We start from the raw sequence: 15951 nt of genomic DNA, 5'->3' as shown, positions 1-15951 counted from the left end.
TTAAAAAGCCAGATGTACAGATAAGCTGCGTATCTGCGTAAATTACGCAAATAGTTATGTGAAAACTCAATTCTCATATAGTCTGTTGCGTACAATTTTTCATGAAATTTTTGTAAATACTCAATATGTTTGATCATGTGTACACACAAAAATGTCAAATCTTAGCTTGCCTGGTGCATAGATAAAAATAACTTAGGTATATTGAGAGTTTCTGTTTCAACACATGAACCAGGCAACTTGCAGTCTTTCTTATCATTTCTCATATTACAGATCCAACATAAATAAAATTTAAACTTTATTATATTTTTACAATGACAAAATGACCAATTGAGTTTGAGTGAGGTTGGTACAATTTGTTTTGGTTACTGAGAGGAAAATTAGGATACACAATTGAGATGAGCACAAGGGAGTACATAACTCAATGACCCAAAAAGTTATCTGTAGCTCTGCAAGCTGAGGCATAAATCAGGCTAACAGGGCAAAGAGCAGTCATGTACACAGGGAGAAGTCTAACAACCCACCCTATGGATATATCCCAGTTCAGGTATTGAATGTATTTTTTCCATCACTTCCAAAATATTTCAACCATAGCTTTGGTTGTCAAACTGAAAATTATTTGGACCCATAATCTTGATTGATGTGCATCATGTGATATTTGCAAATAAAGTAATTTATTGACAATGTTTTAAATGTTATTTGTTGTTGCTGAAACCTGTTGGAGCTTTGTTATGATATTGTTATATTCCCAAAGAATAACAGTTGAACAAATGATTCAAGATTCTTTTCCTTGACACATTGAACAGTTAATTGTTTACTCTGAACAAGAAATATGTGTGTTGTAAACAAGTAAATACTGTTGTTGTCTTCTTTTATTTTACAAAACCATTCAAGCTGTCATGAATGATATGGAGGAGACTCAGCAGTGTATTTGACTGCTTTTTTATGCATACAGATACATAATTTTCGAGAGACATATACTGCACATATTGTACAGGTTACTTATAGAATTTGTTGCCCTCCATATGTTGACTGATGTCAGACCAGCTTAGCCACCAGAGTTTTCAGGTGTTGTAATCATTGATTTTGTACATGACATTTGGGGTGGGTTGGTGGGGTTTACTTCTTTTGTACATAAATCTTAAGGGGGGGTCATTCACATTGTACATGCTTCTCCTTACAAATCATCATCACACACCCCAGCCATAAATTATGAGCGGTCCCTAAGGCACACCTCCCTTTTCTGTCATTATTTTGCAGCTTTCCGAAGAGAATGTTCATATTTTCCGGCTACAGGTTATTACATAAACCATGTTGTTTTAATTTAACCTTGTGGAATGCAAGACTTATGCAGGCCATTTCATAATTAGAATTCCTCCGAACAGAATTATTGCTTGTATTGTAAAGTTCTAATGTGTAATGCGCAAAATTTGTTACTTTTATGTATTTTCGAAAGTATTGCGAGTTTAATTTTACATAAATAAAACTAATCAATGCTCCCGAGATGTGAAGATCGTTATGGCCCAAAAAATAGCAAAGGTTGGGTTCGAACTCCCAGTTATACACCTATTTTCCGGAGGTGACACAAACATTTGTCATTACACGGTTACTTCCCTTCGGCGTCTAATTAACTGGCGGAGTAATTGTCTTTTGTCCGGAATTTGTCCTGTGTTTTCTTTCCGAGCGTGACTGCTCATCAATTAGGTTACGGATACTTAACTACGTAACGATGGGCAGGAGAAGGGTGTCGGAAGAACACAAGCGGGAACGGAAACGGGCTGAAAACAAGCGAAGAGAAATGACGAGAATTCATCTTGGAACTTGCTTCCCGCAATGGGCAGAACTGAAAAGTCTCCGAAAAGATAACAACGTCGAACTGGCAGACCATTTACTCAAAGTACACGAACACTACTGCAAATCGTGCAGGTGCGTTTTTGACATTGTGTTTGTTACATGTTTGAAAACACGTTCCTGTGTACTCAACACAAGGAGCGGTCATGTTAACTAAAGCGCTCGTAAAATGACAAGAAGAACACATTCGGGGAACATGTCAAAACACTTGTTGGATTTGTTATGTTCCAAACTGCTGTCGGGATCGAACAAATCATACACCATGAATTATCTGTATGAAGATGTATTATCAACTGGGCAGACTACCTCAAGTTTGGAGACTGTCTGAGCTTTGATTTATCATTTTAACATCATAGTCATGATCAGCTAAAGATTGCATTAAAACGCCAAATCTATGTATACCATTGTAGACATGGCCAGAGGTATAGATAAGCTGCGTATCTGCGTAAATTACGCAAATATTTATGTGAAAACTCAATTCCTATTACGTCTGTTGCGTTCAAGTACGCTTGTATTTTTGTAAATGCTCAATAAATTTGATTGTACATGCGTACACAGAAAACTGTCAAATCTTAGCTTGCGTACCAGTGGATAGATAAAGGAACAGGTATATTTAGAGGTTCTATTTCGGCACATGAACACTCAACTAGCAGTCTTTCATATCGTTTCTCATATTACAATTCAAATATAAATAACAAACACTAACATTTAAACTTTATTATATTTTAACAATTAATGGAAAAAGGCAAAATACCCAATTGATTTTGAGTAAGGTGAGTACAATTTGTTTGGTTACTCAAAGGAAAATTAGGATACCCAATTGAGATGAAGACAAGCGGGTACATAACTCAATGACCCAAAAAAGTTATCTGTAGCTCTGCATGGCATCAACTTTTCATATTTTGTGTATACATTCAGAAAACAGACCGCTGTATTTCAGTGTATTTTCAAAGATGAATCCATGAAGCTAATATATAGAAGAGGGGAACTAACTTCAAGGCTATTTTCCACTTTTTCAAGAATAAACAGAATGCATAGTCTAACTGAAAAATGATAGATACTTAAGGTGTAAAATGTTCTTATAAAAGGTAAGTTACAGTGGACGTGAAGAACAAACAAAATCATCACCTAAGTTAATTTTAGTTTTATCCCTTATTGTATGTCTTTTCCGAACTTTGCCGGTGTTTGTCTCAGGGAGATTATCTCACCTGAAATGACTAATTATGGGCTATGTAGACTTTGCGTCTTTTATCCTTTATCTTTTATGTAGTTAATTCGTTAACGCTCCCCTAAAAGAAAAAAGGAAGAAGGGTTTCCGATGAGCACAATCGAGCAATGAAACATGCAGACAACCTAAGCGACGAGAAAAAAACTCGAATCCATCTTGGAAATTGCTTTGAACAATGGTCGGCGCTGAAAGCTATTCGAAAAGATAACAACGTTGAATTTGCTGATCACCTTCTTAAAGTGCATCACACCACGCTTCTCTAAAATAAATATATAATGCATTTCTCTCAATAATACTAACTATCAGCCCTCAGGGAAGCTACCATATAGTTTATTCCTAAACAAATTACGTATTTATATTACAATATTAAATTAAAAAGTTCCGAGTGAATCTACTCGCGTTCTATATCGGCTGAACATTATTTCAAGCGACCCCCATAGAGTTACGTCCCTTGGAGCGCTCTTTACAAATATCCTGTAACTCCTTTGTCCTAGACAAAATGGCGGCGAATGTTTACAAACAAGGTAGAGGCAGGCCTGTTTTATTCTCGCCAAATGATATGAGAGAAAGAAGAAATGCTGCGCAGAAAGGGCGTCGGCAACAGATGGTGTACATTAAAACGGCCATGGATCGTTGGAAGGAGCAGAGGGGCACCATGACAGACGAGCAGTTTGCCTTGTTGCTCTTAGACAGGTGAGCATGATTTCCTAGGGAACCCCAGCAGCGCTAAGTAATCAGAAAAAGTGCGCCCGGTAAAGTGCAGTACTCCCCAATCAAGTTTACAATATTCCACCTTTGAGGCAAATTATTTCTGTTGAATAAAGCATTTTTTTTTAATAATATTGTTCCATTAATCTTTATTTACAGTATTGAAAAGGCCATATCACAGGGTGCAATAGAAATGAATATATCGTAAATAATATCACATCTGTAATGCAGAGGATCTGATATTCATTGCATGGTATATATACATTGCAAGATATTTTGTGACTTTCATATTGGGATTCTATTCGGGGGTTCAGATAGATACAATGCCGTCCGGTAATTCCGCGCACCTAAGCACATCAATCGCAACACAGCAACTAACGTCTCTTATTTTTTGTGGTTTACGTGACTAAACATGTTAGTATGCATCATATTTACCTAGAAATATAAATTTTATTGACGGCTATGAGATTCTAACGTTGCATTATGCCATACGGTTGACCTTACCGGCGTTCTGACGACATTGTATGCTGTCCGGTAATTCTGCGCAGCAACTGATGTGCATAACATCCAGCTGGAGATCCGAAGTATGGAAGCGTATTAGGGCCAAATTATTTTCAAAAATCACTTCATCAATGTAAGGAAGAGTGTTTCATATTAAATCCAATTATGAATAATGAAGAAAAAGGTTTAAGAGTCTGAAGAAAAAGAATTTTCATAAAACTGTAAATTTATCTGTCAGTTACTGTTATTTACTTACCTTTAGTGATTAAAAGCCAGTCCCTTGTAGAAATGTCCCGATTTCCAGCATAAATGTGATAGCAGACGATGTTTACCTTCGATACGGAAGTATGCTATTGCAGCTGCGCAGAATTGCCAGACTCGCTTGTAAGTTGTATATTCTTAAGTTCATGTATTCTTTTCTGATATTCACATACAACGGACAGAGAAGCAAGAAATGGTATTCATATTCTACCTCCTGATAAGTACAATATTGATACAATTGGTTTTCCCATGATATCCCTAAATATCTACTTTTTTTCTGTTAGAAGATCATGAGAACTACATTTGAAACGGGATAGTGCTGTTCTTAATATAGGCCCAATAGAGGCCCAGTTATTTTTACCTCTATCATCGTAAAGCATCATCATGTTGTAACATTTTTGGGGAATCTGATACTTGGCATTTTAAGAAATCTTATCCTATATTTTATTACTTTTATGTAATTAGATATATATTATTTTGCTTTTGTTGCCAAAGTACTGTCAGATGTGACTCCCAGTTATATTCTAACATGTTATAGCTCAGTCAGTCAAGCTTTGTAATCTTTTTGTTTGTGATTTTTAATGTCATTATGAAGAACAAATTAGTCAAGGTAAATTCAAGGTAATTTATCATATCCTTTTTTGACAGGAATGATGCATTCGTGAGAATGAATGCATCCGATTCCCAATCAGCACCAATGAGAAAGAGACCTGATGACATGGAGGTAGGAAAGTCTGAGGTGTCAAGTATATCGACAGATCACTTTAATGGGTATGTATGAATATTAATTTGCTAAATATTTCGGCACAGATATAAATAGGTTATCTTCATTGATAGAAACTCAAGAGATGTTTTATCTATATTGGCTCATTCATGGTGACAATTGGTCACTAAGTGACGTCATTTTCAAATTACACCTCAAACTCACAGCATATATGGTGACTGAACAAAGCGTATTGTCTCAAAAGATTTTGGTTATGGTACAAGTGTTTATTTCATTTGCAGTCTTGGATTATATATGCTTTCAATATGATGATGGATTCCCTCTCCCTGTATTTCTCACTTCCAATTTGGTTTCACACGAAAAATTTCATGTTGATAAATAATTTTCCCTAGTTGCTCACTATAATCAAATTTCTAAATTGAATTTTAGCCTTTTGTATTCTGAGTTTTAAAACTTTGAATCTTAGAGTTTATCTCATATATTTTCTGTAAAAGACACTGGCAAGCATGTGCTATTGCTGGGTCAAATTATTACAACATCTTATACTCAACAAAAAAAAGTGAAGGACCACCCCAATTTCCAATATTAAAGTATTTTTAAAATAGATCATATTATGATCCATATAATACTTAAATATTGAATATTGGGGTGGTCATTAACTTTTTTGGATGAGTATATTATGTGTAACTATACTTGTATAAATATGTAGATCAATGTACAAATACTTGTTGCATAGCAATGTTGAAATGATCCACTTGCTGCAAGCAAATCTGTCTGTAGCAATGTTATATTTTGTTTAAGCTCATGTAAACCCTCATTGAAATTCGGTCCAATCTCTGTTCTCGCAGGGCTGAGATGTGCTGTACAGCATACTCATGCAAACCATCCCTCCCTCGGCCACGATCTCTCCCTCAACCTCTTCATTCTTCTCGATGGCTGTCAGCCACTGACAAGTTTATACAAGAGATAAAGTTCTTGTTCAATATAGGCTCTAATGATTTACTTATTTATTCTGTTACAATATCTCATTTGCCATATAAGAAATGTTTTGCAGAGTTTGAAATTAGCACTAGTCCCTGAAAGTCTAGTGCTGGATGTCATGTCTGCCCCACTGTCTCTCTTCGAGTCTAGCCACGCCCACCTCTCCCACGCCTACCTCTCCCACGCCCACCTCTCCCCTTCCTCCCTCATTGTCCCCCAGAACATGAACTTGATTCCTGTAAAAAACAAATTTATGGCCATGAAAATGTGGGTTTCTTTTTCCTATATAATTTTTAGTGTATATTTTGTAAATAAACATTGCCTGACATCATTTTCATGAATTTTTAGGGTTTCTTTACCAAACATGTAAAACAGATATGTGACACAGTCGTAGATGAAATTGATGAACAATTCTAATTTGACAAGGATTGCAGGAAAACATTCTAAGGCAATGTTTATGATTGTGAAACAATTTCTATGATTAGATGTAATGTTGATGAGAAAGATAATTGTTATGGCCTTACTGGTACACTGAATTGTTTTGTTGATTGCATGTTATGTTGTTTCACAATAATATGTCACTTAATAAATATTCTCATGAAACAAATACATTTTTGTTTTGTTTTTATTCTTACATCTACTGAAACTCAATAAATGAATGTAGATTGCTTTTTGTTTGGTATTGGTACAATTGTGTAGGGTAAGGATACGGAGAGGGAAAATGTACGAGATTCTAATATAATGATTTGGAGCCCTGAACTTGTGACAGATTACTCAAAATTGACAAAATTCTTAAGCAACAAGACATCGTTGCCCTCTCACATATTTATGTCAAAGTTAACAAACTTATTGTTACAACCACTACTAATCATTCCAGCTTCTGAACACAGTCATAAAATCTGTAAACATGATAACAGAAATGTGAGATGTATTCAGCGTATATTACACTTGCTGTTCTATGGAAATATTACTAACACAAGCATTTGTAGTTTCAATTTTCTACATCAATCTTATCAATAGAAGTCTAATGTTTCATATCTTTCATCGTAACACAGGTTCTTGGAATATAGGAATATTTTACTGGCAGAAATGGTTGTTTGTGTGCGTGTGTAGCCTCCAACACTGTAACTGAATAAGTAAAAACAATCGGAAACCAACAACACCGTGTGCAACAGTTTTTTATGTACGAAGCAATTGTTTTCATTCTATATATGGCAAGTGTTCTCTGTATGGAAGCTGTTCGCCTCGAAATTTCAATTATCGATTTCAGGCAAGTTTTAAGGGATAATAAGTCTTTTATTGCATCAATAGGAAGCTAAAGTGAGTGCATATGCCCCAATATATATAATATAGGTGAATATATTGTCAAAAATGTGTGACATAGTGACTTTAAGATTTATAAAAAAACAATTGTATTTATAATATCTGAGCATTTTCTGGGAGAAAGTGGTTTATCAGGCTTGAGCAAGTTAACCAGTTCGCAGGTTTGTGGTTGTCGTGGAATCGATATGTTGCAGAAAAGACATAACTCTTTGGATGCAGTTAGAAAATTACTTCAATTTCTTCAATGAAAAATATCCCATAAAAACAAAACATATATTTCATGGTAAATCTGCATGTATCATGCTGGGAAATTAATTATTTTGCAGGAGTGAAAAGAATTGGTTTGAACTTTTATGTAGATCAGTAATGCTTTTTGTAATGTACTGTCATTCTCATTTCATGATGAAACATAAAACATTAGTAAAAATAATGTTTCAGAGAGCTGAAAACAGGCATAATAAGCAGAGTTGAGGATCTGCATAGTAATTATGATTCCCGTCAGGATGAAGTCAGCTCAAGGGAATCCCTGAGTAGCCGAAATATCAAAGTTGTCAATCAGAACGGTAAGCCTACCATGAGTTCAGAATATTTATCTAGCACTCTATTAATTTGTATAGTGGCAAAGAAATGAAGTAAGTAAATGATGGTATAAGTCACCTTCTCAGTATCTCAGGCCCAGGTTCAAATAAAAATAACCAAGTCATTTCCGTTTTTATGTGTTTTATTCCCATAATCGTTATATTATCATTGGCTCATACATTTTTTAACGGAAGTAATCACTCAGTTTATAGGGGTGTTGCATCACAGAGACATTATAAATTCTTGAATGACGGCTTGTGTTTTGGATAAAGTTAGTGACATGTTTTGCAACTGTTCATGCAATAATGGAGACAACAATAGATGTTCGTATGTGCCTAAAAACCATAACACAAGGAGACTATTGTCTTGGTTTATTACCTGGTTCCATGATTTTACCCCCTTTATCTTTCTTTAGTGTGATCCAGCAGCTGTGTAGATTTGCATTTCTTGGGCACACCAGAAACCAATGATTATGGGTTCAAATCCCAGTTCGTCTCATTCATGTTCCTAGGTATTTCAGCAGTTGTACTCATTCACCCACTTCACCCTGAAATCTTCCAAGAAAATTCATAGAATAGAAAGACTCAATCTTAACATGACCACAATCTTCAACTTTGGAAAATTGATTAACTTCATGTATATCACATTAGTAATCAATGCATTATTAATTAAAATATTATGCCTTTTGAATAACCAAACCATCAATGTGTCCCAGCTACCAATATGTTTACAAAGTTAGATAAGATAAGTATATAAATATACAGTTTATAGTTAACATTTCAAATATACCCACCTGTGCTATACAGTTGACAGTAAAATCTTTTGAACTTTTCTTTGAACCAGGCCAGGTTTATGTGACACTTGGCAGGGACAGGCAGAAATCTGGAACGGGTAACAGTCAGCAACATCAGCAACAGCAGCAACATCAGCAACAAATACCAGTCCTTGTCGGCTCACAGCCAAGCGTGAACTCTTATCAACAAAATGTTCTCGAGCACTCACCCTTTGTAAACAAACCACAAACTACAACCTCTGATCCGAAGATCAGTCAACAGCCTGCATTTATGAACCAGGTATCGAATGGGTACATTTTAGGTGAAGTACCCCCGAAACACATGAACAATGAGATTGGTTGTCAGGTGCTAAGTAATAGTTCCCTGGACAGTTCTAGAGTTCAGAATCCTGTTTCAGTCCAGACTGGCCAAAGAACCTCACTGACCAGGGATAATCCACATGACCATCCAGATAAGGGTGGTGTTATTCAGGGGAATCTACACCATGTTGGAAGGGAGAGTGGTTCTGGAAAGCATCAGGTACTTGTGGAGAAGCAGCTCGAGGTGAAAGAGGAACCTGTAGATGATTTTGTGGTTATCATCAATCCTGATGATGATGATGATGACGATGATGATGAGGAGGACGAATATGATGGAGAAACAACAGACACTTGTGAGGAAAGTGATCTTATTTCAGAGCCTCATGATAAGGAATTTGATCTGGTTGAGGTCAAGGAGGAACCAATAGATGATTACCCAGATCATGCAGGTCACCCTCAAGGTGAGGTGTTACGGAGGTCACAGATTTACAATTTAATAACATCCACAGAAAACCTTTACATTATCATAAAAATTTCAGCTAGAATTTCAACTTTATCATGAGCATGTTTTTATGAATCAATATAAAAAATGAAGGTATCAGGAGCTCACAAAAATGGAATAAAGGTGAGCGTATCCTGGTCTATGGGTGGAACCACCACAAACACATACAAAGGTGAGCCAATTTTTCACCTGAAAAAAATCATGGGAACATCAATTCGCTGAAAGTAGCATATTGTATGAGGTATAATTTCTGTCACTGCTGCATCAAATTAGGTAATTTCCTCAACATGCATACCATGCCTTTATGTTGTAACCAGATCAAGCAACTTTTGAGCGGTGATCGGAAAGAAAGTTTAAGGAAAAAAGTCACAATTTTGGCTGTGAAAAAAAGTTACTGGAAAAAATCACAATAACCAATCATGGTTCGTACTTCGTTGCAGGTGTCTGCCTCAACCTGGACCTCCTTGTACGTTTCCATCAGAATTTATTGTTACTGCTTGCATGCTTACTGTACATGTCTCATTAAGCAAACATCATTTTCAGTAAACTGTTCTTACAGCTTGATAACTTTAAAAATCAATGATTTCATAGTTGCTAAGTAAATACGGAGCTTCTTCAATCAACAACTGCTAAAAATAGCAAGATATTAGTATGCGGAATGCTGACATTTTATTGAGGGTTATTCAAGAGATCTGGTTGTCATCCATTAACTATCAGATGATGGGCCAGAAAACTTGGTCAGAAAACCTGTCCATTATCTTAAAAAATCTCTTGTGAGAAAGAGATCATTAATCTGAAAGATCTTTTGTAACATTTGATCCTAAAACTAAGTTTAACTCTCTGTTTTATAAGCAAATTGGCTCAGTGTTTGTTACAAATAACATTAGTCTTTTTGTGAAAGAGACTTCATGCCTCCTATTCCACAGTGTGTTGTTTCAGAGGGTTCAGTTGAGTGTCACAGAGGACTACAGACGGCAGCTACTGTCACTAATGGGGCTCAACATCAGCCTGGGAATTCCAGGTACGATATATCACAGCTAAAGCCACTTGAAGGATATTGGGGTAGTCCAGTGGTCGAGGCATTTGCTTGTCATGCTGAAGATGAGGAATTCGTTTCCTATCATGGGTACAATGTGTAAAGCCCATTTCTCAGCCCACTGCAGTGATATTGCTGGATTATGTGTTGTAAAACTTACTCACTCACGTCAAATCTTGAGAAATTGTGTTACAATTTTAAAATTGATATGTATATATGATACAAACAACATATTGAAAACATTTAGAATTATGACCTGGATAGTACCTTTTGCTGTCAATGCAATATACTGAAGTTCACTTTGGCAAACTGAAAATAGAGCCACAAGGTTGTATAGATCACCTGACTATTGAAGAAATAATTTTTTCAGCACTTCAGCCATGTTTTTCTGCATATGTCTTTAGTCAGTTAAAACATATTGGTGCATAATACATGACTAGTCCATTACATTGAGCATATTATTTTTAACATTTACAATAGTAGTAGTATCTTTCTCAGACTGAATCATTTCATCTTGAATTGTGTGTCAAGTCCATTTTGTGTAATTGTGATAAAGAGGGGGACACAATATGATGTGTATATGATTGAAATATACAACGTGCTGTACATAAGTGACATGTGACATTTCCACTGACAACAACTGGGAATCTTTCAACTGTTCATGAACAAAACACTTGACAGTGATTTCTTGTCAGAATTAGAAATTACTATGACAAGAAAGTGCCTTCTGCAGGTAGTGGATGTACTAAGCTTGCTTAAAAGGTTATTGTGCTTTGAATTCATTTTTAGTTGGTTTGTTTTTTTAATTATACTTTTATATTAAAATAATAGCAATTGTGTACATTCAACGAGAATGGGGACTTGACAGTGTATAGGTTTGTGATCGTGTATTTTTATCCCCTCCTTGAAACTGAATATTGTGATAACGTCTGTTTTCTTCTAGGATGTGTCTACCAGATGGAAATCCACTCAGTTCCTCCAACACCAACACCAACACCAGTCCAAATTTACAAGAGGCCATAATTGAAGTGGTAACGTGTTACAGATATGGAGATTTGGTTAACAGACATTTAACATCCTCATCCAACAAAGTTAAGGACAAACAGTTGATGTCCTGTGATGACTTGCTTGAACAGATTCCCAAAACTGGGACACATGTGACACAGACTGAACAGGGGCAGATGGGGTCCGTGGATCAGGAGAACCTCAGGAAGAGGAAGCATGTCCAGGAGGAACAAGAGCAGACACAGAAGAACACGAAACACAATGTATGACACATGCAACATCATGAGGACTCGCAAAGCTGAATAATTGGGATACATGAGGTTTTCAGTAAAGGAGATGCAAACGTTCACTGGTCATAGTGTACTCATACCTGCTTTCTCCTGGCAGACATAGATCTGGGGTCTCTCATGCCAAGGTCATACCAAGGTCAGGTGCCCGAGAGGCTGGAAGATGTATGCAAGCTGACTGATGATACCACAGAAAACATGGCGGTGAAACCATCTCAAGAAGTTGACCAAAAGGAGTCAGCTGGCAGAAGAGATGAAGCAAAGGTGTGGTGCAGAAAGTTAAGAGAATGAAACAGCAGAGAAAGTGAAATGAAAGCCATCTTCATTGTGAAAGGACGTTATCAGCCATATCATGCTCACATGACTACTGGTGTAGGACATGTCATGTGAAGCCTGGCGTCAGTATCTAACATCACATTTTCGTTGGACATGTACCAGGTGTCATCCAAAATGTTCCTGATTCTGTTATGTGTGATCAGACCCCCAAGACATTTTTGTTGGATGCAGCAGCCTTTATTTGTTGCCTCCTCAATTAACTGGACCAGTTAAGCTGAAACAGAAGTTAATTTTCCCAGTTGTCTCATTGTGGAGAAATTTGGCTAAACCTGTAGAGGTTTCCAATTCTTTGGAGAGAGTCGTCCTTGGGGTACATATATGCATTTTCTGCCGCTGAAAATGTCATGTGACAATTGTATCAATGTTTTAATAAAAATATTTTACAACAAATGAAAATCTTTTTTATCTATTATACGGCCCCCACCACGTGGAGTTACCTCCCTGCTACGCATGCGCAGCCAACCAGGTAAGCACCTAGGCCCGTATCATCATTCCTTCTGCTGAATAAATCAGTAAACAGAATTGTGGGGAGGTGGGCGTCCCTACCCCAAGGACGACTCTCTTCAAAGAATTGGAAACCTCTACAGGTTTAGCTAATTCTTTTTCATAGAGATCGTCCTTGGGGTACATATATGCATTAACTCTGACTCCCAAAGCCCGGAGGCCAGGGAGGAGGGAATTCTGTCAAAGTACACATAAATAGCGATCGTTAGGAAGAATGTAACAGACAGAGTAGGAAGTTCGATAGGAGCTGTCACATGGAAAGCGTGATCGATCTTCGGACAGTAAGTATCCGGGAGGCGAATACTGACACGATCTGGATGGAACACAGTCAGCGCTGGGTCTGCCGACATAGCATGTAAGTCGCCGACCCTACGCCCAGATGTTACCGCCACCAGAAATACGGCCTTCCATGTTAACAACTGAATGGAAATAGCCAATAGACGTGAGAACATAGGACCGGACAGCCAATCTAGCATGATTGACAAATCCCAAGGTGGGCTGTTTCGCCTGACAGCAGGTCGAACCCGATCCAAGCCAGCTAAAAAGCGCTGTAGAAGAGGGTGCTGCCCCAGAAGAGCACCATCGACGGGGGTGTGAAAAGTGGCAATAGCGGCGGAGTAGCCACGAATGGTTGAAGCCGCCAAGCCTTCTTCCAAATGAGCTTGCAAAAACTCCAATACTGGGATCTGCAATCCCCTTATCTGAACACCAGCGTGCATAGCGGGACCACCTATCCTCATATTGAACGTTTGTCGAATCCCACCTCGAAGCCAGAATTGTGTCTGCAACTGCTGCAGGAATTCCGCGTGCTTCGAGGCTAGACCTGACAGAGGCCAAGCCACCCACTGAATCCTTGGATTGGGGTATGGCGCGCCGTTCTGAGTGAGAATGTCTGGTCGCAAAGGTAATAGAACAGGAGGCTGAGCGAGAAACCTGAGAATTACTGGAAACCAGCTTTGTGATGGCCATAGCGGTGCCAGTAGCACAAGTAGCCGAGCTGGCTGGGTGGACAGCTGGGAGAAGACCCGGGGAATGAGTGGTAGCGGCGGGAACGCCCAGAGCACTTTGCCTGTCCAATCCAGCAGGAAGGCGTCTGAAGCCAACGCCCTCTAGTCCGGTATTCGAGAGCAGAGCACAGGTATCTGATTCGTCCCGCCGGACGCAAACAGATCCACCTGGAATGATCCGTACAACTGGGAGATAACTCCGAATATCTGCCGGTGGAGCATCCACTCATGTGGGGCCAGGATCCCAAGGAGAAATTCCCACGTCTCCCAAAGGAGCTCTAGGGACACCGTGCCGCCTTGCTTCAGGATGTACGTCATGGCCGTAAGGTTGTCCAACTGAAGACGAACCACCTGGCCCTGAACATGCTCCCGGAAGCCCTCGAAAACGAAGAGGACTGCTCCTTGCCCTTACCTTTGGCGGGACGGCTGCTCCTCCTACCCCTGCCCAGCAGCCGAAGCCAGCCGGCAGACTCGGGCGTAGGCTGCGCCCCTTAGAGTCCTTGAAGGAGGTAGCTGCAGCAGCAGCCTCCCGAATGACCCGTTGAGCCCCCAGAAACAACGTCGCTCCCAGCCGGAAGGGAAGAGCCAGCAAGGTCTGCTGTTTCGCTGCCAAGTAGCGGGATGTAGACAGCCACAGCTTGAGCATCCCCATGACTGCGCACATCACCGTAGACGCGGCAGACCGCAAAGAGTCTCGCGCTAGGTGGGCCTGCACTTCGGACAATTGGCAAAGCAGAACAACATGCGGGGACACGTCCCAAGTGCTCCCTTCCGCCTCCAGAGCCGACCTTTGAATAGAGGAAAGGTAGGCCTGATGGATCACCACCCGCACCTGCTGCATGGCATTCCGGTGGACTTCCTCATAAGTGCAGAGGGGCGCCCGCAAGGGCAAACGGTGGAACTAAACGCCCTTGCTTGGCAGCCGGGGCTGCGCCTGAAAAGCCGAGCCTCCCCCGAGGGCGACCGAAGTGAACACGCACTCGTCAACCACCGGCACAAAGAACAGAGAATCGTCCCCCAGCTGGTACCTCTTAACGAGTTAGGGTAAATCGAACCGGAGGCGTGTCGAACCGGAGGCGATCCCCTCCTGGATCCAACCAGATATGGAGCAGTGTCTGCGGGGGTTGCCTAGGGGCAAACGCCTCGCCCGGCAGGCGGAACTCAGCTGAGTCCGAGTGACATGTGGGTACCGCGGCTTGGGGAATGTACTCGGCAATACGCTGCCACACCTCCCGGAGAGCCGATGAGAAACGGAAAGTGCCCTCCGGCTCCTCGACCTCCCGAAAGTCCATTCAGAATTCTGGAAGAGGATCCGAACCCGACCCGGTGGGAGGCAACCCGTGGGAGGCCAAGCCCCAGACACCAAGGGAAGGGAAGAGCCGAAGGAACTCCCCGCTCCGGCAACCGACACACTACTCGAACCCCGGTCCCAAGACACATGGGGCAGGGGGGCGCAGGGAACGGAACCCCAGGAATCCTCAACAGACCCTGTGCCAGCACCGAGTGGTATGACTGGAAAGGCAACTTATGCGACCTAGATTTAGTTTGTTTGGATTTTTTGGGCTTTGGACGGGGGGACCTCCTGGGTAAGTTCCCCTCCCGCCTCTCGCAATTCCTTATAGAAAAGGAAATCCGCCGCCCTTCTCTTCTGGGCCTGGGGGGAAAAGGCCATACAAAGCTCGCAGACATCAGGGTTATGTCCCACCTTCTCTAAGCAGCACAAACATGCTTGTCGGCTCTAGGGATGTTCTGCCCACGGACAGAACACCCAGTAAACGCCTGAAAGCAAACATGCAAGCTTGTAGCTAACAGCGGAACCAGCAGCATAAATATACACGTACAAAACATTGAAAATTACGTAATGCGACCACGGGACATGAAATACTTGGTTAATAACGCAATATGACAACCACGTGGCACGCTAAACTTCCCGCCATGGAAGAGCAACACGTGCGTAAACCACGGGAAAGCTAGCGTAAAGGTTTAATACAAAGTCACAGAAATGAGAAATAACAGACTGCAAAGTCA

The 15951-nt window shown here is 40.0% G+C and overlaps 1 protein-coding gene across 2 annotated transcripts; it reads left to right on the top strand.

The window, feature by feature from the left end:
• The first annotated feature begins 1623 nt into the window (after positions 1-1623).
• Positions 1624-12757, top strand: LOC124257457. Of its 2 annotated transcripts, XM_046691553.1 has the most exons (7): positions 1823-1923; positions 3571-3769; positions 5195-5317; positions 8013-8137; positions 8997-9707; positions 10688-10769; positions 11728-12757. In XM_046691553.1, exons 2-7 carry the CDS (start codon positions 3576-3578, stop codon positions 12056-12058), a joined length of 1566 nt encoding a protein of 521 aa, XP_046547509.1. In that variant the 5' UTR covers positions 1823-1923; positions 3571-3575; the 3' UTR covers positions 12059-12757. The 2 variants fall into 2 exon arrangements, with proteins under 2 accessions (XP_046547583.1, XP_046547509.1); XM_046691627.1 differs by lacking the exons at positions 3571-3769; positions 5195-5317 and having other exon boundaries at positions 1624-1923.
• Positions 12758-15951: the final 3194 nt, after the last annotated feature.

This window comes from Haliotis rubra, unplaced genomic scaffold (assembly GCF_003918875.1).
Source record: "Haliotis rubra isolate DU_JTF1 unplaced genomic scaffold, ASM391887v1 Scf10, whole genome shotgun sequence".
NCBI classification, from domain to species: domain Eukaryota; kingdom Metazoa; phylum Mollusca; class Gastropoda; order Lepetellida; family Haliotidae; genus Haliotis; species Haliotis rubra.
This window is presented reverse-complemented; position numbering and strand designations above follow the sequence as displayed.